This window comes from Agelaius phoeniceus, chromosome 20 (assembly GCF_051311805.1).
Source record: "Agelaius phoeniceus isolate bAgePho1 chromosome 20, bAgePho1.hap1, whole genome shotgun sequence".
NCBI classification, from domain to species: Eukaryota; Metazoa; Chordata; class Aves; order Passeriformes; family Icteridae; genus Agelaius; species Agelaius phoeniceus.
In genome coordinates this window covers 7,926,874-7,953,321 of record NC_135284.1, presented here as the reverse complement: position 1 = coordinate 7,953,321, position 26,448 = coordinate 7,926,874, and the positions used below count along the sequence as shown (strand labels likewise).

General features: G+C 44.8%; 1 protein-coding gene across 5 annotated transcripts in view; it reads right to left on the bottom strand.

The window, feature by feature from the left end:
- The window catches only part of CLIP2 (CAP-Gly domain containing linker protein 2), a 99,030-nt gene that overhangs the window by 9,542 nt on the left and 63,040 nt on the right, over nucleotides 1-26,448 (bottom strand). For 3 of the 5 annotated variants that reach the window (XM_077188857.1, XM_077188858.1, XM_054647138.2), the window contains 10 exons: nucleotides 24,669-24,793; nucleotides 18,942-19,155; nucleotides 16,800-16,997; nucleotides 14,490-14,593; nucleotides 12,295-12,355; nucleotides 8,305-8,409; nucleotides 4,936-5,880; nucleotides 2,437-2,494; nucleotides 972-1,055; nucleotides 423-579 (listed from right to left, as the gene is read on the bottom strand). In XM_077188857.1, coding sequence (XP_077044972.1) covers nucleotides 423-579; nucleotides 972-1,055; nucleotides 2,437-2,494; nucleotides 4,936-5,880; nucleotides 8,305-8,409; nucleotides 12,295-12,355; nucleotides 14,490-14,593; nucleotides 16,800-16,997; nucleotides 18,942-19,155; nucleotides 24,669-24,793 — 2,051 coding nt within the window. The remainder of the gene's footprint in view (nucleotides 1-422; nucleotides 580-971; nucleotides 1,056-2,436; nucleotides 2,495-4,935; nucleotides 5,881-8,304; nucleotides 8,410-12,294; nucleotides 12,356-14,489; nucleotides 14,594-16,799; nucleotides 16,998-18,941; nucleotides 19,156-24,668; nucleotides 24,794-26,448) is intronic. The other 2 variants (XR_013184900.1, XM_077188859.1) reach the window with 2 other exon arrangements.

The window sequence follows — 26,448 nt, the reverse complement described above, 5'->3', positions numbered from 1 at the left end:
AAACATTCCCAGAGCCCAACCACCACTGTAGCCCTGCTGTGCTCCCTCCCACCTTTGCTGCAGATCCAAAGAAAGGCCAGTGAGCAAATCTGACCCAGCTCCCACCACTTTTCTTGTCCCACTCTGCCAGCTCTGAGGCTGGCACTGCACAGGCCCTGCTGAGCAGGGCAGCAGCCAGCCTGGCTGGCCTGCAGTGACTTCATTCAGCATCTCCTCTGAGCTCCCTGAGGCTCCTGGCAAGCAGTGAAAGGTCAGTGCCTTTTGAGAATTCACAGCCTCTAATTCCAACCAATTCACACATCAGCATCTCTAAAGAAAGGGAAAGCTGTGGGCTGGATTTCAACAGTGCAACCCTACATTTCCTCTGGTGGTCATTACCCTACCCAAAGAAACATGAATATTCATAATAGCTCTGACACTACCTTTCCTTCTTGAGCAGCTCCTGGCTGATCAGGACCAGCTGCCCTGAGGCATCATGTGTTTTCTTGGTCAAGGCTTCCAGTTCTCCTTCCAACCTCTTCTTTTCTTTGAGCACGGAATCAGCCTTCTTTTCTGCTGTTTTGCATTTGTTTTCCAAAGCTATGAGAAGCAGAGGATTCAAGGGAAGAAAGGTCACTTAGTCCTTTACCTATATCCCTACTTTTTGCCTTTTCCCAATTCCTTCTCCTAAAAGCACACACATAATTAACCCTTGACTGGTTGTAGCTAAGGGGACACACCCAGCTCTACTGACTTCTGCTTCATTAACTTTACACATAAACAAGCCCCAACCCTCCCTCACAGGACACAAATATCTGCTGCAGTTTGTGTTCAGTTCCTGAATTAATTTCTACCAGCAACAGCCATTCAAAAACCAGCAGCATCATGTTTTACCTCAGCCTATTTCAGCTCTGGGCTCTTGTTCAGCACCAGGCTGTGGGACAAGCAGGGAAACATTTCATTCCCACCAACACTGGATTAGGGAAACTTACCACTTACTTGGGCCCTTAGAGTTTCAGTCTGGGTCACCAGGGATGACACCTCTTTGTCTCTTTTACTCAGCTTGTCCTGGAGGTCTGTGGGGGAATGAAAAGACAAGGATGAGAGGGCTGGAAAATGCTTTGTGCAGATTGGGAAGGTGTCAGGAGCACAGCACAGGCCAGGGTGCAGTGGCACCATGGTGGTTCACTGCTGTTGGCAGAGGGACACTGCATCCCACCACTCTGGGAGCTGGGGTGACTCTGGGAGCTTGTGTCAGACAGGGTTAGGAAAGCAACCTCAAAGGAGGAAGGGGGGAAAGGCAATAAAACATTAATTAAAAACAAAACAAAACAAAACAAAACAAACAAAAAACCAAAAGGAGGAGGGGAAAAGGCAATAAAACATTAATCAGCACATTTCTTTGTGTCACCTCCTACAGTGGAAGGCAGAGACTGTTTCAAAAGACATGTTTTCTGGAACTGATGCATTTCCAAGCTCAGAGCTGCAGATCTGAAGTGTGATGCTTTTGTGGCTCAAATCTGACCTGGGTGTTTTCAGAACATCTTTCTGGGGTTTATTCAGTGTGGAAACAATGCACACCTGGACTGAGTGGCCATTCAGAGCAGTGGCTGCTGGATCTAGTTAAGGCACTAGGCAGGAATTACCTGTCAATCAGCAAGCAATTTAGTGTAGAAACACAGAATAGTTTGGTTTGGAAAGGAACTTAAAGTTCATCTTGTTCCACACCCCTGCTTTGGGCAGGGACAGTTCCACTCTCCCAGGCTGCTCCAAGCCCTGTCCAACCTGTCCCTGGGCACTTCCAGGGATGGGGTATAACCTCAATGTGTCCTACAGAATCCCATATCTGCAAAGACAGATGAGGCTTCTGGGCAATGCCTGGCTTGCACTGAGGGCAACAGAAATAGGACAAAATACCTCTGAATCCAGCTCTGCTATTGCTCAGACTCAGTGTTACAGCTCACAGTGAAGGGGCTGAGTGCAGTTCAGGTTGAAATACACTTTATACAAGTTTCCTGAGTGTGTAAGTCTCACATTTTATTAAAAGGATTGACTTGATTTATAGTGAGCTTAATAAAAAGTATCATTATTTGAAGCCAGTCACATTCATATCTAATAACTCCTCTCCTGTGAGCAAGTAACATTTAATTAAGGTCTGAATTTTACCTGCTGTGAAAATCAGTGATGGGATGGAAATGCACCTATTTCCCCAGATTTGTCTCCAACCTGCACCATCTGCATAGAGAGTATCTAACACAGGTAAAAACATCCACCCCTGCATATGCTCAGCTTGGTTAGAAGGAAAAAACAAATCCAGACAACAAATGTCATTTGGCAAATTTGACAGATGAAATGTCCTCCTAAACCCCTGCCATGCAGCCATCCCTGCAAGAGCAGAAAGCTGGGAGAAGAGAAAGTGTACAAGTCACTAGGACAGAGTAAAAATAAGTTTCATACCTTCCATAGTCTGCTTCATCTTTATCTTTTCTTCTGAAATATCATTAGTCTCAATCATCTGGAATAAATGTAAAATGTAAGACATAAACTAACCCTTTACCCAAAGATAAGCAAAAGTTACCAACCACAAAGCCCCATCCAAAGCAGAAGGTATCCCATGTCCAAGTTAGGATGTTTTACATCCTTCCCAAGAGGGAAATAAAGGTTTTTTTGAGGAGCCACTTGTCCAGCTGGGCACACACACAGCTCAGGTGAGCTCACCTGCAGGATTCACCCAGGAGGGAGCAGAGCTCGAGTTTTCCCCACAGGTCCTGGTTCAGCCCTGCACACACAGAGGGATGCAGGAGCTGCAGACCAGGCACCTCTGGGCAATCTCAGCAAACACCCAACTGCAAATGCCCTCCAGCATGCAGCTTGGCACCTAGCAGTCAGCAAGTTCCTCAACTTCTGTAGAACCTAGCTGTGCCCAAAGTTATAAAACCACTGATGAAATATTAATTTATTAGAGAACTAATGCATTCATAAAAATAATAACGAAGCAAATGCCATGCCCATACAGGGGATTCTGCTTTTTCCCATCCTCTTTTCTATATTGCAGTGAAAATCCAGACACTGCAGAGCTTCCAATGTCAAGCTTTCTGTGGCAGAGGCCACAGCTGAGCCCTTCACACCTCTCCCCATCCAGCAGCCTTTGCTGGGACCTCAGCACAAGCCCAGAGCCAGCAGCTGCTGTGGCCACCACAGTCAAGAGCCCCAAGGTCAGTTCTCTGAACTCTGGGCTGTGGGACAAGTCAAACAGAAGCAGGAGAATCCCCAGAGCAGAAATATTTTTCCTGATGCACTTTTGGTATGGAAAAAAACTATTTAACTGCTCCTGGGAAGCAGTTGTGGCTCTCCCTTGAGGGTCTAGGAAAGGCTGTCACAAGAAACCTTTGCTTGTTTAAAATAACTTGGACAGTGAATACTGCAGTTACTTTAAATTAACTAAGAAAATTTTAAATAGAACTTGCTCCATGATACCCAAAGGCTTTCACCCATGCATTTCTTCCCATATTCTCCTGATTTTAATTGACACATAGCTGAAACAATTACTTCAAGACTTCCCTGGTTTTAATCCAGTACCAATATCCCCCAGAGCCCTTCCATTTATCTAAAGGGCTCTGGAACAAGGCTCCAGCTCCTTCTTTTCCATTCATTCCTGTTTGAATATTGGCTATAATGGGTTACATGTTGTGATAACAACTCCTTTTTCCCAGAGTCCTGGCTGTACTTATTGTTCCCAACTGTCCTTACTAGATGAAACATCCTGGAGCAACCCTTCAAACATTATTAATGCTGGAGATTCCTCCTTGGCCTTTGCCTCTGTTGTCCTCTGTGTGCCTGTTTCCAAGGTGTGGAGTTCTGACTTGGACAACATGGAATTCATGGCTTGACTTTGCTCCCTGGAGGTGCAACTGCTTTCAATGGGGCTGCTCATGTTGGGAAATTAAACACAGGCATTGAATTCATTTCATTGGCATCTCTGTCTGGAACAGAAACTACATCACCAGTGAAATTTCAACACAGTATTCTTAAAATGTGCACATTTTACAGCTTATTTTAATTTTCTGCACCCCTACAGGATGTGAATTGGGTTTTTCCTCATTTCTCATGCAAAATCCAAACACAAATAGGGGCCCAGCCCCCCATGAGTAGCAATCTCCCTGCTCACTACAGTGCAGAACCAGCCACAACTCCTTGTGCCACACACAATGGCAGGATGATGCATCCTGTGGCAAATATTAAAAAAAAAAAAAAACCAAACCCAAAACAAACGTGGCTTAGACACAAAGGCCACAATAAACTGACTCCTTCATATTACTGCTCTTATTTCAGCTCTCCCTGGTCTCATATTCAATCAGGCATTTTATTTCCCCAGCCTGGTGCCATTCTGACCCTTGCTGGCAGTTTTTCCACTCTAACCCTCAACAGCAGCATTTCCCTGCCTCCCACATGAGCTGTGGAGCTCCCACCCCATCCCACAGTGCAGCCACTCACTGCACCTCTCTTGCTCCAGGTGCTGAGCAAGGCTGACTCTTTTTCCACTCTGTCCTTCCAGAGCCCCCAAAGAGCCTTGCCCAACAGCGCACCAAGGCTGCTGCAGCCCCTTGCAGGAATTTATTAGAGAATAAATTCAGCTGCATTGCAGGAGTGATGGTTTTCCAGCTCAGAACACTGCCTGCTCAGCATGAGAGCCCACCCTGACAAACCATGACAGCCCTGGTCTGCTGCCACAGCAGCCTCCAAACCCAGGTGTGGCCCCACTTGCTCCTTTTCCTAATTGTCCCACTGTCCCATTGGCTTTCTAGAGTGGATTGACACCTTCAGCCTGGACATGCAGGGCACTGTTAGTGGAAGAAAAAACATCCAGATATTTGAACCCTCAGGAAACTGCAAAAGGCAGTGGCTGAGGAGTTATCAACAGTGATAATAAACAGCAAAATGACCCCAAAGTCATACATTTGCATGCTGAGAAGGATGCAGGGCCTCCATGGACTGCAGCTTGTTCTCTAAGACAAGCACTTTTTCCTGCAATCTTTGGATTTCCTGTTTGCTGTGGGCTTCTGTTTTCTGTAATGTTTCATAGTCCAACATCTTCTTTTCAGCCAAAGATATCTGCTCTTTCAAGAAAGCTATTGCTTCTGTCTGATCTGTGTATTCACCATGAAGTTTCTCCAGTTCATGCACCCTCAGCTCAGCATCTCGACACTTGTCCTTCACATCCTGGAGCTCAAGAAGGTGCTGACTGCTTTTGGTTTCCAGTTGCATTTTCCAGTCGCTGTTGCTTTTTTCCACCTCATCCAAAGCCTCCTGCAGCTTCAGCTTGAGACTCTCTTTCTCCTTTATATGGACAGCTGTCTCGATGTCGTGCTTTGCTTTCAAGTTCTCCAGCTCGAGCTGGTGCTCCAGCTTTATACTCTCCACCACTGCCTTCAGCTCCACAATCTCCTTGTGCTGGGTGTCAGGGCCTGAGTTGAGCGTGGCTTTCAGGTCCTCCAGAGACTTCTGGTGGTCAGAAGCTAACGTGTCCAACTTGGACTTCCAGTTGTCCATGAGCCCCATGTTCTCATTAGTGGCCTGCTGAACTTTATGCTTCAGGTCAACAATCTCCTGCGAGTACTTCTCATTGACAGACTTCAGCTTCTCCATCTCCTGCTGGTACTTCTTCAGTGTCTTCTCATACTTCTCCTTCAGCTGGCTGCTCTCCTTCTGGTGCTCCTTGTTGGCAGAGAGCAGCTGATCCCTCAGCCTCAGGGCCTCGGAGTGCAGTCCCAGGCTGTGCTCGGGGCTCTCTGCCTGCTGCGAGCTCTGCAGGCACTGCCGGAGCTCGTCCACCTCGCTGCGCCTCAGGCTCAGCTCCTCCTCCAGCTGCAGGATCCGGGACTGCTCTGCCACCGTGGTCAGCTGCAACACCACAAACACAAGGTCAGTGCACCCCTCATCGCCACACCTTCCCCCGAGCAAGAGTTCTCCAGTGGAAAGAGATCCAAAGTGCATCACTCAAAGTTCAAAGGAAGAGGTGGAGAGCACCTGGTGCCCTCCAGCCTGTTGCCCTGATTTTTTCAAACTTTCTAAGCCTTCTTAGAAAAGGTCGACATTTTTGTAGTGAACTTTCTCACACACTTTCTGTAAATAACTCATTGTTTTGCATTCCTTTATGGAGGAGGAGAAAGCTGATGGACTGCTGGTCTGTCCAGTGTCATTGGAGAGGTGGCACTGTCACCCTCCAATCCACTGTCACTCTTGGAAAACTATAAATGTTGGAGTCAGAAAATAAACCTCCCTTTTTTCTTCACCTTGAGAACAGCATTATGCACTTGTGTTCTTTCGTGTCCTATAACGACACCAACCTGAGCACAGTTTTGCACCAGCATAACTATTGCCCTGATTTTTTAAGATTCTCTAAAATCATAGATTCTGATGTTTGAATTCTTGTAACACTTTCTCACACACTTTCTGTAAATAGCTTACTGTTTTGCATTCTTTATGAAGGAGGAGTGTTGTTATAGGACAGGAAACAACACAAGCACACACACTGCTGCTTTTAAGGTGAAGAAAAAGGGAAGTTTATTTTCTGACTCTAACATTTATAGTTTTCCAAAAGTGACAGTGGATTGGAGGGTGACAGTGCCACCTCTCCAATGACACTGGACAAACCAACAGTCTATCAAATTTCTCTTCTTTTATAAAAGAATGCAAAACAGTAAGTTATTTACAGAAAGTGTGTGAGAAAGTTCATTAGAAGGCTTAGAAAATCTTAAAAAATCAGGGTGACAGAGGAGAAATTTGATAGACTGTTAGACTATCAAATATGATAGATTTGTTAGTTTGTCCAGTATCATTGGAGAGGTGGCACTTTCACCCTCCAATCCACTGTCACTTTTAAAAATCTATAAATGTTGGAGTCAGAAAATAAACATCCATTTTTTCACCCTGAGGGCAGCAGTGTGTGCACGCTGTGTTTCGTGCACTATAGTGACAGGTAACCAGCACTGACAACTCACAGTTATGTCTGTGCCAATTGCAATTTATTTTTCCTAATACAAACCTCTTGTTTTCCACAGAAAACACCTTGGAAATAACCCTTGAAATTCACTAGGGAGCAACAGTGGTTTATGAAAAATAATGTCCTGGAAGGGCATTATGTTTCCAGAGCAGGCATCTTGCCAGATGATGCACAGAGGAGATGTGACTGCACATGCAGGAATTTCACAAGCATCAAAACCAGCATTAAGCATATCATGTTTCCTTTATTGCTCAGCAATCCTCAGCCTGCAGACCTCTCTTCTGGAATGGAATTTGTTTACCCTGGTGTAAAAGGGAAAAGGGATTTTTACACATGAGTACTTGTTAAGAGTTTATTAGCAAAGTCAAAATAACAAAGGAGGCTAGAGGATGCAAGACAATAAATCTGGCCATGGTACACATTGAGCTTAAGGGCTATGGATCCATGTTTTTGCCATCTGAATGCAACCTGGCAGGGCTGAACTCCCTGCACGTCACAGGGAGTACAGGGTGCTGCCACTATGGATGGGGAAGAGAATGAAACATTAGAAAAAGGCAAAAGAAAGAAGGAAACCGAGCCAAACTCCAAGAGATCAATTTCACTTCATTTCAGTTGCCATTTGCCCAGCAGCCACCAGCCCAGGAGGCTGCTGGTCATTATTTCAGATGGGCACAGGGGGCTTCAGACCATCCAGACCTTTTGGAGACCCTCCCATTTGTGTTTTCTACAGCTCTCAAACCCATTACTGCTCACTGCAGCAAGTTTGCTGCTTCCCACACCACACCAGCATGAAAAAGCCCTCTCCACATCTGGCTGCTTTCAGGATTCCTCTGGGCAACCTGTCCTGCTGCAGGCACAGCCAAGGATCAGAGTGGGCCCACCTGCATCCACCAACACCTTCCCCTTCAGATGGCAGCTCCCACAGCTGGCAGGGGAGACTGGAATGTTGATTGCAATGTTATTTCCTCTTACAGCCTGGGGGGGCCTCGAGGCAGAATGAACTGTGCAGGATATTATTGGGATATGTTAATTGAAAAATGAATTGTAGGAGCTCATGTGTCAGATGGTGGCGCGGGGCAGAGAAGCAAGCTCAATCTGAGAAACAAGCTCCCCACAAGAGAAGCAAAGCTAGAAATCATATCATACTACTATTTCTGGGAAAGAGAGCAAACAAAAAACCAAACAAAATCAAGGAAGCTTAAGTTCAAGCCAAAATCAATCAACCCCACAAAAACCAAAAGAAAGAAACCCAAAGCAAGGCATGATGAGCACCAGGGCAGTGCAAGCGCTGTCTGCAGGCAGGGCAGGTGAGGGTGCATTACCCTGGTGTCCTCTAATTCTCTGAGGAGTTTTTCAGCCTGTGCCTTCTCAAACAGCAGGCTCTGCTCGAGCTCCCGAATTCGGGCATGCTCCAACTGCGTCTGAGTCTGCTCACACAGAGAGAAAAAAGAACAGTGGAGAGGGGAGCAGGGGAAGGGAGAGAGAGAAAGAGAGGGAGGGAGAGAGAAGGCTGCAATATCATCTCCAGAGAACAAGACAAGGAAAGGCTGTTCACAACAGGAAGAGAATAAAAACCCAGACAGGGAGGGAAAATCCAACCAAACAGGAAACAGTCCCTACGGGATTTTACGTGGTACTGGTAGTGGCTCTTCACAAGAAAAGTGAATTTGTGATGGGAAAACATCCTTCTGCATTAGAAACCTGCCCCAGTATCTTCCTGCATCAGCTGAAGACACTTCCTAAAAAGCAAAGCTACCACCAGTACAAGGCCCTTGTACACACAGGCAATGCAAGGACATTGCAATGATTCTCCACATCTTTCCTCAAGAAGAGTCACAAGGTAGACTGAAAAGAGCTGGAAGTTCCCATCCTCTTTTTGCTCTGGAGACAGTGTGAATCCTACACTAAGTGGGGAAAAATCCCAGGTCATACTGTACATGGCATGTTGTAAAACAAAAAACACTGCACCAAAGAGATCAGGGAATTGAGATCCCATCTGTAAATCAGTGCTTTCAGTTTGAGCAGCCTGACATGAATTTCAAAGTGACTCCTGTACAGTAGGACTCTGCTAGTAATTTTGGCACAAGAAAACAGAACTTTTTTGGTTGGTTGGTTGGTTTTGGAATTTTTGGTTGGTTGGTTGGTGGTTTGTTTTCAAGGTTGGGGTTTTTTTTTGACAAATGATTCAGCAAAGCACAAGAAGTTCATGTTATCTACCCAAATCCAGGAGCACTGGCTCTGGGCATTGCTTCAGTGCCCTTCACTTTTAAAGCTGAAATACCATAAAGCTGCACTTTGTAGCAAAGCTCAGCACTCCACAACCACCACTGTAAAATCATGTAAAATTCCCTATAAATAAAAGAGGGGATGAGACATGGGAAGGTGCATGCACACTCTGGCCTTCACATTTTTTTTCGCTTACAAAACCCACATTTTCCTTAGAATTAAACTTAATTAATCTATGAAATTAAAAAATTAATCTAGCAAAAAAAAAGCAAACAAACCTGCTCAGAACCATATTTTACCCCCATTTTTTGCCCTTCATTTTCCATGTAATTATTTGCTTCCCCTCTCTTTCTATTCGAGCCAGTTTTAAGGATTTTCTGCCCTTCCCTACAATAAAGCAAGTTGTATACAAGTTATAGAAACAGAAGTTTTTAATAAATCCATTTTTTATGCTTGCAAAATATCATTGTACATGTATTCATAGATGGTGACATAACTGCCATTTATATTCGGATAGCTCTGTATTTTATGTGCCTTATTTAACCCCTGAAGGAGGGGAGAAAAAGATGTGGATTCAAAAACCCAAATATTATCAGAACCCCAAATTATATAACTTAAGTGTAGAGGTTGGCTTATTGCATCCTCATTAAAAAAAAAAAAGAGGCATTTAATTAATTAAATAAAATTAATTCTGCTCCCTGTAAAGCCCAAAGATTAACATCTTGAGAGGGAGCTTCTGGTTGATTTTACTAAAAAGAATAAATATTCTTTTGATACCAATTAATTAACTGGTGGCAGCACATCAGATATTTGCTGACCTATTACAAAACTCATCTCTGACTTCTCACAGAGATTCTCTCCAGGCTCCTGAGGTTAACACAACTGCCCAGTCAAGCTCTCAGTTCCACCTGATATTCTTGCTCAGTATCTATAAATTCTGCTATTTTCCAACTCTGGTAAAACATATGAAAATAGAGGGGGAAAAACCAAACAAAAAGCCATGGAAAAAATTAGATTATCTGTTTTACATTCCTTAAACCTTAGGTTTACAATCAATCCTGTGTTATTTTATGTAAATTGGTTTGCTAGTACTAGCCAGTATGAGTCAGAACCTCACATCCAAAGTTTTCTTGCACTTTGAGGAAGCTCAGATATGAATTTCAGATTTATTTGTAGCTATTACCCTTAAATTACTGTTCACAAATTATAAACTGACTTCCCACTGGCATTCAAGGCATGCTGCAGGATGCAGGAGATGAGCATGAGAGAGTTCCTTGATGAGGATAATACTTCCTGTAAACCATGGTTTTCCACCACAAAAAGTCTTTCCTGAAAGCTTTTCCTGCATTAGCTTTTTAACTTTCAAAGCTCTTGAAAGCTTTTCCTGCATTTGTTTTTCATCTCCCAAATCACTACAGGATCAGCTGCCAAGCAGGATCAAAACTGGCTTGAAATCACAACTACATTTCAGGGCTAAATCCACAGCTGCTCTATCAGAGGTCCTAACCCTTGATCTCTCTCTATCTTCAGGCCACCAACACATTTTTTCTCTCAAGTTAATTGCTTGCTTCTGGAAAGCTTAACTGTCTCCACAAAAAAGCAGGAAGGTGAGAATGAACTCTAGTGGGTCAATCATTCAGTCTGGACATACAAATTAGGCAGACAAGATGTAAAATGTGGCCCCAGCCAAGCCCTCTGCCAGAGCCTGTGCTGGGACTGATGCAGGGCTCATGGAGAGCATGCCAGTTCCCTGGATCAGGGGAAATCAAGCATTCCTAAATGATTTGTCCTTTTGTACAGACCAGCATGGAAGTGAGGACAGGACCATAATGTCCTGCTGAAAGCTTGGCCACATCCCCATTGCAAAACAATTCCTTCCCAGCTCAAAGGGAAATTAAATCCAAGACTGTGAGTCCCAAATGGACTGAGAATGGGAGCCCTTACCCATAGCAGCTTATCATCTTGCTAAGCATGGTGGCTTTTTAAAAAAAATAAAAATCCAAATATTCCAACCCTGGTCCCATTGCCATAATTACACAGCCAGGCTTAAACACTTGGAGCTTACAAAGGGACAATTCACTGCTCTCAAAGGGAATGATGCATGCACCAACCACCCTTCTCTAGGGCACTGTGGGAAAGCTGTCAGCTCAGGGATGAACAGAAATCTGATTTTGCTCCCACACAACAGGCAGAAACTGCACTTGCTGTGCTCCCACAAAGGTCTGCTAGCAGTGCACAGCTAATTTAAACCCTGTCAAACATCTCCTTCAGCTTCTGGATGAAGAAGAGAGGTTTATGCCAACAGGATCACAGCCACAGCAACATATCCATTTCCTAGATCTCCCATTTTCCTGGGCTTTTATTGCTATGAGTGACAGTGAAGCACAGGAGCAGGGCCCTTGACATTTCTGGCTGTTACTAACCTGGCACTGCAGCTAAAGAGACAGAAAACTCCTTTGATTTACATTTGGAGAGCAGAGCCTTGCTTCCACAGAAAGATTTTCTGTTCCCTTTTCCTCATGGAAAAGCCTCCAACATCACTTCATCCCAACATCCCTTCCAGCCTGCACAATGCTCACTGCAACAGCATCCCTGAGCAGCAGCCCTTCCCAGGGGCAGGGTGTCAATCCTGGTGTCAAACCCACACTCCAGGCAGTGAATTCCACATGAGGATACCTCAGCATACACAGCATTTTGGCTGGAATTAAACAGCATCCAGGCAGGAGACTCCATGTGCCCATGAGCTGCTGAGAGCAGGACACCTCAGGGACAGGAACTGAACTGTCAATTCATTTCTAGGGTGGAAAAAGGTAAGTTCAACACATTCAGACACAGATTTTCACGTGGCTTGGCAACTCAGAGTGACAGATGAACTCCAGGCAGCCCCAGGTGTGAGCAGCCATTGGGCACCACACCAAAGAACAATCCTCACAGCTCACAGCAGTAAATCACACAGCACGTCAGTAAAGTATTGTGAGAGGGGAGCAAAAGGTGGCAGAAATTACTCAAGTGAGTAATTTCTACCACATCCAGAGTAATTTTTGCAACTCTGGATCCCACATTTTGGCAAGATCATAAGGAATTACCTCCAGATCCCCTTTTGTAATGGATTCCTCCTCCACACGGAACTGCAGGTCCTCCACTTTCCTGAGGAAAGAAAGGGACAACAGAGCAATCAGAAGGGACACACAGAGCAATCAGAAGGGACACACAGAGCAATCAGAAGAAAAGGGACACACAGAGCAATCAGAAGGAGAGGGGACACACAGAGCAATCAGGAACTCTCAGCTCAGCACCTCTGTCTCAGCAGCCACTGCACTTCAGCCTTTCCACTGTTAACCAAGTTCTATGGATCACTGCAACCCTCAATGGAGAGGTCATTGCCAACACATGGAAAAGCTGCCCAAAAAATTACTGATAAGCTTTTATCCACCCAATTGAATTTATAAATTTATTATATATACATATAAAATAAATAAATAAAATTAAATTAAAACCAGCCACTCAGTATGAAAAAATCACATAATGGCCTGCAGAATCAAAGTCTGAGAGGGATACAGATTACTTTTGGATACAAAAGCTCAGCAGAAACTGAGCTGCAAGCCCCATGGAGCAGTGTTGAGTTTGTGAGGTTTTTAGGATGAGGTGAGAGATGAGGAATTTGATTTTATATTTTTAGAAGGTTGATTTACTATTTTATGGTTATATTATATTATATTATATTAATACTATACTAAAACTATATTAAAGAAAGAGAAGGATATCAACAGAAGGTTTAACAAGAATGAGAATGAAAACTTGTGACTGATTCTTCAGAGTTTGACACAGCTGGACTGTGATTGGTTATTCATTAAAAACAATTCGTATGTTGGGTAAACAATTTCTATACTACATTTTAAAGCAGCAAAACACAGGAGTAAGTAATTAGATAATTCTCTGAAGCTTCTCAGCTTCTTAGGAGAAAAAATTTTGGTGAAAAGATTTTTCAGAAAATATGACAGTAACAAACCAATATTAAAAAATCACATCATAGCCTGCAGAATCAAAGTCTGGGAGGGATGCAGATCACCTTTGGATAGAAAAGCTCAGCAGAAACTGAGCAGCAAGCTCCATGGAGCAGGACAGTTACAAGCAGCTTTCCACACACAAAGGTGGCCTTTGTGTAAAGTGCATCCCCTCAGACACACAATTACTGTTCTCTGACACAGGATCCTGAAAACAAGCAAAGCACAACCAGGTTTCACTGGATTATTTAAACCTGTTATCCAAGCACTGGGCAATTCCTGTGCCAAATGCACAGGGTCTATACAGAATGCTCCAAGGGAATGGGATCCTCTGCTTCCTTGGCAGAGGGTGGGGAACTCTGAGCTACCCTGGCAGACAGAAGAGCCTTCCCCACAGAGTTCACAGGCCAGTCATGCATAAATGCAATAAAACCACACACACTAACAAAGACATGCCAAGGAAACTCTTCTCTTTTGGAAGACAGAAGCCAGTAAGAATAGAAAGTAATTCCATTTTCTGCTAGACTCATCCCTCTTTTTCTCTTTACTGATTATAAAGAAAAAGGCTGAGGATGTTTAGTTAGTAGCCAGATGTAAGGACTATGATTCTGTAACAGATAAAAATAGCTGTGAGTGTACATAACTAACTTCATAAACAAGCTTCCTTGTCTAAACCTCCTCTAATTAGAGGAGGGAGGCATCTGTTTATATTTAGAGGAAAACTCAGCTGTCTGGGGTTAAAGGGCCTCCTGGAGCTGGGAAAATCAGCTGGCTACCAGGACTATGGGGAAACTTATGCATAAAAGAACATTTCATCCTCAGGAGGGGCATCAATAATTGAAATCAACACTGTTTTCAGTTATTTAATACACAGAAATGTTTTCCTATTCCCACTGAAGAGTTTAATTATACACATGGAGTACCTGGACTCCAAGAATGACATGCAGATCACTCTGATCCACAGGGGAAATGTGCACCAGGAGATTTGCATGGATGGGGGCCTGTGAATCATGGCACTGCAGTAAGGCTGCACTCCAGTTTGGCTTCTCTTCCTCACAAAGAACATCCTCCAGATCAGCCCATCATAAATGGAAGAGAGGAAGGGGACCTCAGCAAATCCAGGCTGTACAGGAGGGTCTGTGATGGCCCAAGGTGCACAGGCCTGTTTATGGCCCAATTTTTGTTTCACACTGTATCCTTAAGGCAAAACCACCCAAAGGCTTCAGCACTGTCCACACATGACTTCACCCCCTCACAGCCATCCACTCCTGCTTTACCTCTTCTCCTCTTCCAGCTGGTTCAGCAGCTCAATCTTCTCCTTCTGCATCCCATCCACCAAGGCTCGTGCTCGCTGCAGGTTTCCTTCTGCCTCCGTGACATACTGGAGCAAAAAATGAGCCCAAGACACAAAGTTAGCCTTGTCTGAAGTAGCACAAAGCTGTTTAAGAAAGGGTCAGAACCAGGGAACAGAAAGTTTTGATGATCTGTTTCAGAGGATGCTCTGGTAAGAGCACATTTTCCAAAGAGCTCAGGATGTAGGGATCAAGACAACAAAAACTGCTCCATCTCCAACAGCTGGAAGGGATCTGTGTTTCAGTCCCTCTCTCACCTGACCCTTTTGGAGACTCCAGCTCTGATTAGAGTTAAGAACTTGAAGCCTGAAAAGTTCTGAAAATCTGGTCAGAGGTTACCAGTGCAACTCAGCCCCAGTCATGAAGCAAAAGAGATATTTCAGACTTCTGTTAATTAAATTGTTACTGATAATTGCTGGGAAACACAATACACAAGAGGAATGTCAGCTTGCAGCTGATTTCCCAATTTCTCCTGCATTTCTGACAGGCAGGTGGGACCCACCACTCAAACATACAGAGCCTTCCCTGCTCCTAGGTAGCTCACTTGGCTTTAAAAGCATGAGTAAAGAATTTAGGGCAACAGCAGATGATGAAGAACCATATACTGACAAACAGCACAGACACAACTCTCTTTAAGCATTTTAATACATAAAATATCCTCTGTACAAATGCTTGTGCAAAAAAACCAAACAAACACCAGCCTAATATGATCAGCCTGTTTTCCTTCCAGATTTCCTGCCTTTATTAATGTTATTAAAGCATCCTCTCTGGTGGGAAAGCAGTGGCATATGAACTGGGCTGGTGCCCTCAGCACCATAGAATCACTGCAATGCAGTCCCAGCCACAGCCAGATTCAGGGGCTGAGGGGAACAAATTTGCATTTCAGCATTGAAATGTATTGATCCACCAGACACAAACTGCCTCTGATCTGGCACAGCCCTTTCCCTGCTCCTGGCTCAGCACATGTGACACTGGGAGGGTGGAGAAAGAGCCTCCATAGGAATGGAGTTTTTGTTGATGGATTGACAAAACTATTTTTGTCCTTTCAAAAAGGAAAGAAGCTCAGAAGTTTCTCTTTTTGATTAAGTGAAAAAGTCACTTTATAGGCCTAGGGGACTTCACTTCAAACTTAAGGATAGCTAATTGGACAGAAGGTAAAAAGTCCTGCTTGGACAATTTACTAGAAAAAGAAGTGAACAAAGAAACTAATTGCTTTTGTGAAGTGTTTTATCAGGAGCAAGAATCTTTGGCACTTGGCAAGGGTTTTTTTTTTTGTTTGTTTGTTATTTTGCCTTTTATTAAACTTTTTTGTTTCTAACACTGCAACAAAAGCCATCTTGCTGATTTTTATGCTTCTAAGGGTAGCTAAGCTATCTTGGGTGTGTTATAGACCTCTGAGAGCTTATAAAAGCTGGCTGAAGGAGGCAACTATAACACACCTCAGCTTAACTCAGCACATTAGAGGCAGAAATTCAGAGCCCCAGTTTCACACACAGTGGTAATGAGACATAAACTTTAAGGAATTTAGAGATTTTAGAGTAGCTGAAATTTTAGTTAGAGATAAGCTTTACTGGAGTTAATTAAAGTAAATGGGTAGGCCTTGATGAAGTTAAGAGTTAGTAGTTAATTAATAATTGATTGCTTGTCAACACAGTGTTTGGTTAGCTGGGTTTATAATGAAGAATATAGAAACTGATAAATGGCTTTTAGGAACATAAGACAATTGTGGCCTCCTCTGTTCTGAAACCAATTGAAGACAGGAATGGGAGTTCTACCAAGGGTTCATTTGTCATATTTGCATTGAGAAGGTAGAAAGGTCAGAATGAGGAAGACTTCATTTACTTCCTCATTTTGGGACCCCGACCCATGGAAGGGACCACAGACCCATTTCAAGGAACAAACCACTCATGCTTAATGGCTTTTGAACTAATTACCATACAGAGTGGGGAATGGGATGTACCAAAGTTATGAATATGTATTTGTATTTTGGGTATTCAATGCTTGTATAGATAAAAGGACTCTGTAATCACCTGTAAATTGTGGTGTGTATTTGGGAGTTATCCCACAATAAACATACACTTTCTAGCTCTAAACTGTTAGAGGGTTTTTGTCCATCACAGTTGGATATCAGTACTAGATCAATATCCATATTTTTTTAATGAATCAGTAACATTATGATCTGACACTTCCAGGGCATATCAAATATTCAGACATTTGAGAGCCATCACCTCCTACCTGCTCGTGCTGGGCCTTCATGATGGCAATCTCCTTCTCCACCTCACAGATGTGGCTGGTGGCCTTGGCCACCTCTGCCCTCTCCAGGTCCCGCTCTGCCAGCAGCTGCTCAATGTGCTGCTGCTTCTCCTTCAGGGCCTCCTGCAGGGCTGTGGTGCCAGAGATCTTCCTGGCATAGCGAGATGAGGTCTCTGTCAGCTGGGAAAGAGTTAAAAAGAGATGGGGTAATGTGGTGGTGTTTGAGGGTCCCCAGGATGAGGGAGGAGATGAGAATCTTGACTCCATGTTTCAGAAGGCTGATTTATTATTTTATGATATATATTATAAGAAAATGATACATTAAAACTATACTAAAGAAAGAGAAAGGAGACATCAGAAAGCTAGAAAAGAATGAATAATAAAATCTCATGACAGACTCAGAGAGTCCGACACAGCTGGCTGTCATTGGCCATTAATTAAAAACAATTCACATGAGAGCAATCAAAGATGCACCTATAGGTAAACCATCTCCAGACCACATTCCACAGCCATCAGATAGTTATAGTTTACATTTCTTTTCTGAGGCTTCTCAGCTTCTCAGGAGAAAAATCCTGGCAAAAGGATTTTCATAAAATATGTCAGTGACAGGGTAAAGCCGTGTCCTTTCCAGCCCAGAACAGCTGAAGTCCCCTGTTCAACCTGGGATGCTGCTCACCTAATGATCATTTATTCATCTGAGGAGAGCTGCAGCTCCAGCTCTGGGCCCTACAGGGGAGGGGAAGTCTGAGAAACATCTGGACAATGCTCACAAGCTCAACTGCTCTTCTGCACTGCAGTGAACACAGCATTTCCCAAAGGACACAACATGGGGTGGGAACTGGGTCAGGGAAAATTATCATGCACTCTATCATCTGCCTTCTTAGGTACATTTTATTGATGGCCTGCACTGATGAAATCCCAAAGATGAGCTCAGCTGGGTAGACGCATCTCAAGTGGAGACCAGTATGGGGTTATTGGATCCACTCCCAGGAATAACACTGCACCCTTTCCCCAGCCAAGAGGGCTGTGGGTGTTCTGCAGCAGCAGCACCACAGCAGAGCCAGAACTTTTACTAGGATCACTGCCTGCTCTGCTTTCTGCCTGCTTGAGCACCTGCCAAAACCCCAGGCATGTGACCGAGGACACTGTCACCCTCCAGAGCAGGAGCTTTGCACAGCTGCTCAGTGGAGCAGCATGGCCATGTGAGACTGGAAGGAATGTCCTTTTTCTGCAGGGATCCCTCACAAACCTGCTCTTGACAGCAGAACTGGGATCCCACTGCAAACTGCACTCCAGCCTCTTCAGTGGTCACAGCTGCTTGGTGTCCCTTACTTGGAGGGAGACTGTCTCAGAGTCTCTGTGGTCAGGACAACCCTGAGATGTGTTACAGAGTCTCATTTTCCAGCCTGGCAGCCAAAGAAGGAGTCAGGATTCTTCTGTTCTGGTTCTCAAGGTTGTTTATTTTCTCTTATATATAAGATTCTTTTTCTGACCCGCTGAGGTCTGTCCAGCAGGTTGGGTTGTGGCACACTGACACCCTCAGGGCAGTGTTATCTTTTTATACTAAAAACTACATGTACTTTATTTACAGTAATTTTCCAACACCCATCACCTATGTTAGACAGTCTGTCTCTACTCTCAACCAATCCAAAAGTGCCACCATCACAGCAGAAGATGGAGGCTAAGAAACAGGGGGAGAAGAAGGATAGGGTACACCCAAATTCCTCCATCTTGCCTCCTGAACCCCCATTCTAAAACCCCCCAAATTCTACATTTTCACCCTGTGACAAATTCACTATCATTCTACTCAAACCCTTCTGGCTTGTAACTCCTCACACAAAGTTGGTAATTGTTTTATCCAAGGGCTAAAATCAAAGGCACAGGTGTTTGTGACTCTGTGCCAAGGTCTCTGAGCCCCCTGCCAGGGTCTTGAGTCCTCCAGGGCAGTCAGAGCAATGTCCTGGGTTCTGACAACTGTGAGGTGGGTGACAGTCCCACACTCCATTCCCCTCACCCCATGAATGGTGAAGGAGCAGCTGCACTGGAAGAAAACCCCGACCCTCCTGTTTTGTGAGGCTGGGTCACAGAGGTGGAGTGAGGAGGAAACCCCCAGCAGGTACTCACCAGGCCACTGCGGCTGGGCCTGCCCCCGACCGAGGAGGCCACGGAGCTGACGGAGCTGATGGAGGAGCTGCTGGGGCTGTGGGTCAGGGCTGACACCCCCATGGCCATCCTCTTGCTCTTCTTTGCCTTGGCAGGGCTGGTTGATGGGAACCCAATCCGGATCACCTTGTGGATGGGAGCAAAGAGGCCAAACTTGGGTGGGCACTGGAAATACCTGGAATACAGGAGATGCACCAAGTGAGGAGTGGCAGAGCAGCCATGTCACCCAAGCCTTGCAGAATGGCACTGCCAAGCAGTACAAAACCCACAGCTCATCTCTGGGTGCTTTGCTGTGGCACTGTTTCATAGAATCACAGAATCACTGGGTTGGGAGAGACCTTCAAGATCACTGAGTCCCACCCAGCCCCAGCACCTCAACTCAACCCTGGCACCCAGTGCCACATCCAGGCTTTGTTAAACACACCCAGGGATGGGGACTCCACCACCTCCCTGGGCAGCCATTCCAGGACTTTATCACCCATTCTGTAAAAAACTTTTTCCTAATATCCAACCTGTATTTCCTTTGGCACAGCTTGAGGCTGTGTCCTCTGGTTCTGTCAGTGCTGCCTGGAGAAAGAGCCCAACCCCACCTGAGCACAGGCACCTTTCAGGGAGCTGTAGAGTGATAAGGTCACCCCTGAGTCTCCTTTTCTTCAGGTTAAGCAACTGCTTTCCTGTGTACAAGCAGTTGGATTATTCTCCTTTCCTGCTTGTAGCACTGGCAATTTCCATGTTTGCATTTGTGGTGCTTTAGCAGGGGGACCCTGAGGTTACTGCCAAGCACCAGCTGCTGTGCACTTTGGTAAGATGCCAGGAAAGACACAGCTGGTAGCCTGGAGAGCACAAATCCCAGAACATAAACACAGCCACAGCACAAGCACTCCTTCCTCACAATCAACCTTCCAAAACTTGGGTGTGCTCTTTACCCTGCTTTGAGGATGGTGATGTAGTAAAGTGTGTCTGCAGGAGGTGTCAGAAGGTGGACAAAGCTCTATTCTGTGAGCTCAGCAATGAGACAAGAGGCCATGGGCAGGAAATTCCAGCTAAAAATGAGGAAGAACTTCTTCCCTGTATAGTGACCAAGGCCTGAACAGGCTGCCTAGAGAAAGTGTGGAGATATTCCAGAACCTTCTGGACACAACACCATGCCATGTGCTCTGCAATAACCCTTCCTGAGCAGGAAGGTTGGACTAGATGACCAACTGTGGTCCCTTCCAACCTGACTCACCCCGTGACTCTGTCAAATAAAAAGATCTGAATCACACAGCTCTGTATAAATGTTCACAGGGTAAAAATCTTTCCTCCCAAACCAGGAGAAAACAGCAGTTCAATCCTTTGAAGCTAAAAATACAATTACAGCAAACTCCAGCGTGTGCCACCTCCTTTGGGTGGCAGAGAAACTGTTTCCTATGCCATCAAACTTGGAAAGATGAAAGCATGGAAAAGGGAGGACCAGATAATTACAGTGCATGGTCTCTTCCACAACTGAGCCCAAAGATTCTGTCTCTCCAGAGCCCTCTTCCAGAATAAAAATGAGCCACAATTCAGTGTCAAACCCTGGAAACTCCTTCAGGGCCTTGGCCAAGGTTCATTTGCTGCTGGCCAGCTGCACTGCAGCAAGAAGAACCAGATCACCTCCAGCACGGTGTCCCCGAGTTCCAGGGGAGCAGCCAACACAAAAAGCTCCTCTAAGAGCTTCCTCACAGGCCTCCCAGCAAGAATAGGACTAAATACAGGCTCATAAAACAATCTGTCCTATGTTAATATAAAAAAGCAGGTTCTAATGACTAAATTACACAAATCCAGTTTTACTAGCACAAGTTTTCTCTCTCTCCAGATGTGAGCAGCTGTTTCCCCAACTCCCTTTTATTTTTAAGAGCTGGCAGCCATACAGCTGTGTCACAGGCAGACCCCTGTGTGCTTGGGAGGCCAGGGAACAGCCTGATCTCCAGCCAGATGAGAATAAAATTAAATTTTAAACATGAGCTCAGATCCATGTTTTTTCTATAACAAACTTTAAACAACCCCTCTATAACCCCAAATCTCTCAGCCTCCTTGACTTCCTGCCAACACAGGCCCTTGGGTTTTAAAAACCAGCCACACCACAGGCTGACCTCTTGCAAACCTGCCAAAGCATCATTTTCCCAAATTCCAGTAGGCACAGGCAGGCCAACAGCCCCTTCCACAGCTCTGCCTGCTGTAAGCACAGCCTGGTACTGGGGCTGCACAACAATCCCAAATGTTAATTCCCTTAAAAGCCTCTGACAGCTCTGAGCAAGTTCAAACTTGCATCACTATGTCTGCCCATTTTCTTTCAGTCCAGATTGAAAGTGGTTGCAATTAACTTTTATAATTCAGAAGCAGGAATTGGGTCCAAACCACTTGGCAGAAAAAAAAAAAATCTACATGAAAACCAAGAGCTGCTCTCAGTGAGTGTGGAGGAGCCCTGAACTCACATTACAGAGAGGAAATAGGGCAGAAAAGTCATTGCAATGCAAACTGCAGGTGGAAAACAGCACAGGAAATGTTGAAATAGATGGAAAAATCTTCAGTGTCCAAGGCTGACAAACAGTGCAAAAGTAAAAGTTCTGGGGAGTTTAGTGAGCAAGGACTCTGACTGGAGCAGAGAGAGGAGGGAGAACAGTAAAATAAGCAGGTAAATTTAAATTAATAGAGATGAGTGCATGGAACTGGCTTGGCTTTGTGGAACTGACACCAAACCACACCACACCAGCACCTCTGCAGTCCCCTGTGCAGACAAGAGAGCAGATGCAGCAAAGCTCAGTGCAAATCAGCACCATCTGATGCAAATCTCACCATCTGATGTCCAGAGGGGCTCCCCACAGTGACACCCTGTCCCCTGGGCCACTGCCACTGATGCACAGCCTGCCCTTGGTGCATAGCCACACCTGGACCTGCAGGAAAATCAGTGACCCACTGTGGGAATTGAATTTATAGAGAACTCTCCAAGCCTGGCAGAAGTCCCACACAGTGTGCATCTGTGTGCAAACCTTGAGATAAGAAATGCTGACTTAGAAATGCCATGCAACAGGACAGACATTGCTGAGAGAAATGAAGGAAGAAAAAAGTTTCAAAGGATGGTTTTACAAATAAGACTGGATACTTTGGAGAAATAGAACTATGAAAGATGCATTGTAGTAAGACCCATGAGGTGTAATTTTAGATTATTGGCTTTAAGGCATTTACAGCATGATGTGGCAAAAGCTGATAGGCCAAGAAACACTTACAGTGTATTGTAATTAAAATACAGTTGGCATCTGATTGTGAGGGTGTGAATTATCTGTATTGTCCCACCCTTCTCAGGAGACTGAAAATGGAATAAAAGTTTTTAAAACACCTCTCAGTTACCCCATCTCTGGGTCAGAAAAAGATATAATCCAACAAGCCACCCCAAATTTCAGCCAGTTCACCACCAACTCATGTCACCAATGTCACCAAAGGATCCAGGCTACCTCTGCTGCTTCCACCAGCCTCAGTGCCTTGAGCTCCAGCTTTGGGTTTATTCTCCTGCTGCAGCAGGCAGTGCTGGGCTTGCTGGCCAGTGCTCACTAGATGGCAACCATCACCAGAGCACAGCCTCTGCCGCCCAGGCTGATCCTGGCAGGACAAGATCAGCACAGCCTCAAGAATTCCAGGCTGCCAGAGCACACAGGGAAGGCACTCAGGGGTGCCTACATGCACCAAGGGAGTTGGTTTGACTCTGCAAGCTTCTCCACACACTGCTGCTGAATGGGCACCTGCTACAACAAAATCAAAGGCTGGATGAAGGCTGGACATGGACAGTGCTGCAGCCTTGCTCTGAACAGTGTGAACCAAAGGAGGAGCCTCTGCAGACAGGGCACACACCAGAACAGCCTCAGCCAAGATGCAGCAGTTTCAGAAGACAGATGACTTCCAAAAGCTGGGTTTCCAAACCACAGCAACAGAGGTATGAGGATGAGAGGCAGACAGCACTGCACCCACATCTGCCTTTCACACCTTCCACATGCACAGAGACAATAAATACTTCCTGAGCATCATGAAGATTAATCTTCCAGATAGTTTGAATTGTATGATAAAGAAAGCAGAGCCTTGCATTCACTCCATGATTTATTCTCTGCCATCCTGGTTCTTTTATTTTGAGAACAGGCTGAAACTCAGCCATCTGCTGCCAATCACTTACTGCTTTCTTGCCCTGACATTGAACAAGACAGCTTTTCTCCTAATTTAAATGAAAGCACATGGCTGCTGGACAAAAAGCTGACCCAACATAAGAAACTTCTATTCCAGAACCTGAGATCTAACAAGGCAGGAACTCTTAGCTCCTCAGTTTCAAAGTTCTGGGTTAGACTTGATGATATCAAAGGTCTTTCCCAACCTAGTTAATTCTGTGAAAGATAAATCTCACCTCCAAAGCCAGACTGCCTTCAGAAGCTCCAAGAAACCAACAGTATTTCCCACTTAAGGAACTTGTGTAGGACAAGGAATCAGTTGCACCTGTATTTGAAGCATGGTCAGAGCTGCTGTGTAATTCAGATTTGAACACCACCAAGCTCAAGATCCAAGGCCTGGGTCATTCCACAACTAAATTCCACAAGAACAGAAAGAGCTTCCCAGCAAGCCTGTGAGATGTCTCTGCCTCGTTTTATAGATACTAACAAGGGCTTTTTTGGAAAATAAAAGAGTGGAGGTACCTAGGGAGTCAGAGGTGGTAAGATCAATCAGCAGACACCTATCCCACTACAGAATTAGTACAGGGACAGAAAACAACCACCAACTGTTCTTTCAGTTCTCTGGAAATTTGTTCCCAGAAAAAACAGAATAAAACATTAAGTGAGAAGAAAAGAAAGTAAAATCTTTGTCTTTTGCAGTACTGACAGGGTGACATAGCACAAGAAGAAAGTTTATGACAGGAATGTGTGGTAGAAAGCAGAGCTAATACAATCAACAGAATCAGTTTCTTGCAAAAATTAAATCCCACTGTAAGTTATCTTCTCTCCCTACTTTCTCCTGTTTCCTGAAGCCATTCAGGTTCCTCCTTACAGAAGTTATCTGATCCTGCTTTAAAATGGCCCAGTGATGAGGTTTGTATTGATCTCCCTGCAAGGCTATCCAAAAACCTAAAAGACTCAAAATTACTCTTCCTCCCAGTCAACAACATCCAACCAAGCACAGCCCTAACTCTCTGTATGAATGTTGACAGAGTGATCAAATTATCCTTTGTCTCCTTAAAAAAAAAGAAAAAAAGCCCAGAAGTTTCTCTCCTCAATTTGGTAAAAAGGACACCTCATAAGACCTTTGAGACTTCACCTCAAACCTAAGGCTACCTGATTAGACAGAAGACACAAAGTCCCCCCTAAGGAGAAAAAGAAGAGAACAAAAGAAATAATTGCTTTTGTAGTGTTTTTAGCAAGAGCAAAAATCTCTTGCCCCTAGCTCAGTTTTTCTCTGTAAGATCTTTGTTATTTTACCTTTTATTAAAACTTTTCTGTTTCCAGCACTATCTCAGAAGCCATCCTCCTAATTTTATGCCATTCCAAGTAGCTGAGCCATCTCAAGTCTGACAGGTTCCTCTAAGAGCTCGTAAGACCTAACTCAAAGAAAAATACCCAACTCTCCTCCTGGGGCTGATGGCATTTGCCCCCCAGGCACCCCAGGAGCTGTGCAGGGGTTCAGAGCAGCCAGTACCTTGTGCCAGCAACTGCCCCATCGTTCTTGCCCAGGGGCTCATCCAGCTCCACTCCACACCACTCTCCTTTGGCAAAGTCTGTCTCTCCCACGTAGCGCACCACTCCTGTCTTCGTGCCACCGACCTGCAGAGAGAAGATGTTCAGAGAGAAGGGGTTTAGAGAAGAGGTTTAGAGATGGCAGCACTTGTAGCATCCCATGAACTCTCCTCTCTTGGTCAATCCCCAAGCCCTCAGCCCTGGAAACATTAATTACTTACCACAGAGTCATCCCTCCCAAAGGGAAAAACAGTCTCCCCATGGACTTGGTGTCACAACTTCCTCTGGTTTCCCCTGTCACTGGCTTGGTACCCCTGGTGGCCATCCCCCCTACCCCTGGTGGCCAGGCCCCTCTGCCCAGCCCTTAGCTCTGCCCCCCACCCCTTCCCCTTTATAAGCTGCCTGCTCCACGTGGGTTTTCTCTTTTCCCCGGGTTGGTCCTTTGGTGACTGTTACTCTGCTGGAATAAACCTTGCAAAAGAGCCTTTCCTGCCTCTAGTGCTGAGCCAGCTGCAGTGAGTGTTGAGTGGAGGTTTGACTGCCTTGCCTGAATGTCAACTCAGCCCTGCCTTTGGACAGGAGAGGCTTGCTGGGGACAGGCAGCAGCACCGACCACTGTAACACCGCATTTTTAACTGGCGCCCAACGTGGGGCACACCACTCCTGTCTTTGTGCCACCGACCAGCCAGAGAGAGGATGTTCAGAGAGAAGGGTTTAGAGAAGATGTTCAGAGATAAGAGGATTAGAGATGGCAGCACTGTCGTAGTAACAGGCCCCCCAGTTGGGTAATAATTATTATAGACTCTATGTATAGGAGTGTGCTTTCTGTTGGCAGAGTGACAAAACTATTCTTTATCCTCTTAAAAAGGAAAGAAGCCCAGAAGTTTCTCTCCTCAATTAGGTGAAAAAGCAACCGCATAGGCCCAGGGGACTTCACCTCAAACTTAAGGATAGCTAATTGGACAGAAGCCAAAAAGTCCCACCTGAGCAATTTAGTAGAAAAAAGTGAACAAAGAAACAAAGTGCTTTTGTGAGGTGTTTTACCAGGAGTAAGAACCTCTTGCACCTGGCTCGGTTTTTCTCTGTTTGTTATTTTGCCTTTTATTAAACTTTTTTGTTTCTAACACTGCAACAAAAGCCATCTTGCTGATTTTTATGCTTCTAAGGGTAGCTGAGCTATCTTGGGTGTGTTATAGACCTCCAAAGCTTATGAGACCTAGCTCAAAGAGGCTGCTGTAACATCTATGATTCACAGAACGCTGATCAATCTCTGTTTTTATTAAGAAACCCATTGTTTTTATAGACAGTTATGATACAACTGGGATTGATTGGTCCTTTAATCAAAACACCATCACTAATTAAGAAACCACCTTTTGGTAAACAAATTTTGGTAAACAATAACACATTCCATGTGTTCACATCAACAGGTGCACCAAGCTAAGAATTGTTTCTAATTCTTTTCTCTGATCTTTTCACAGCCTTTTTCCAGCACAATGCCTGGGACAGTTGTGTGTTGGTCAGAGAGCTGCTGCCACACTTCCACTGACACAAGGGGACTGAAACTGGCACAGGTATTTAGACAGAGGGACAAGACATCTGTATTTTCTTTTTCAGATCTGATGAAATCAAGCAGATAGGTCTCACTCTGAGTTCTATCTAATTGTTATAAAAGCAATAACATCTTATATTTTACCAAATATAAAATGTCATTGCTTTTATAGTTGTTTTGGGGAAAACAACAA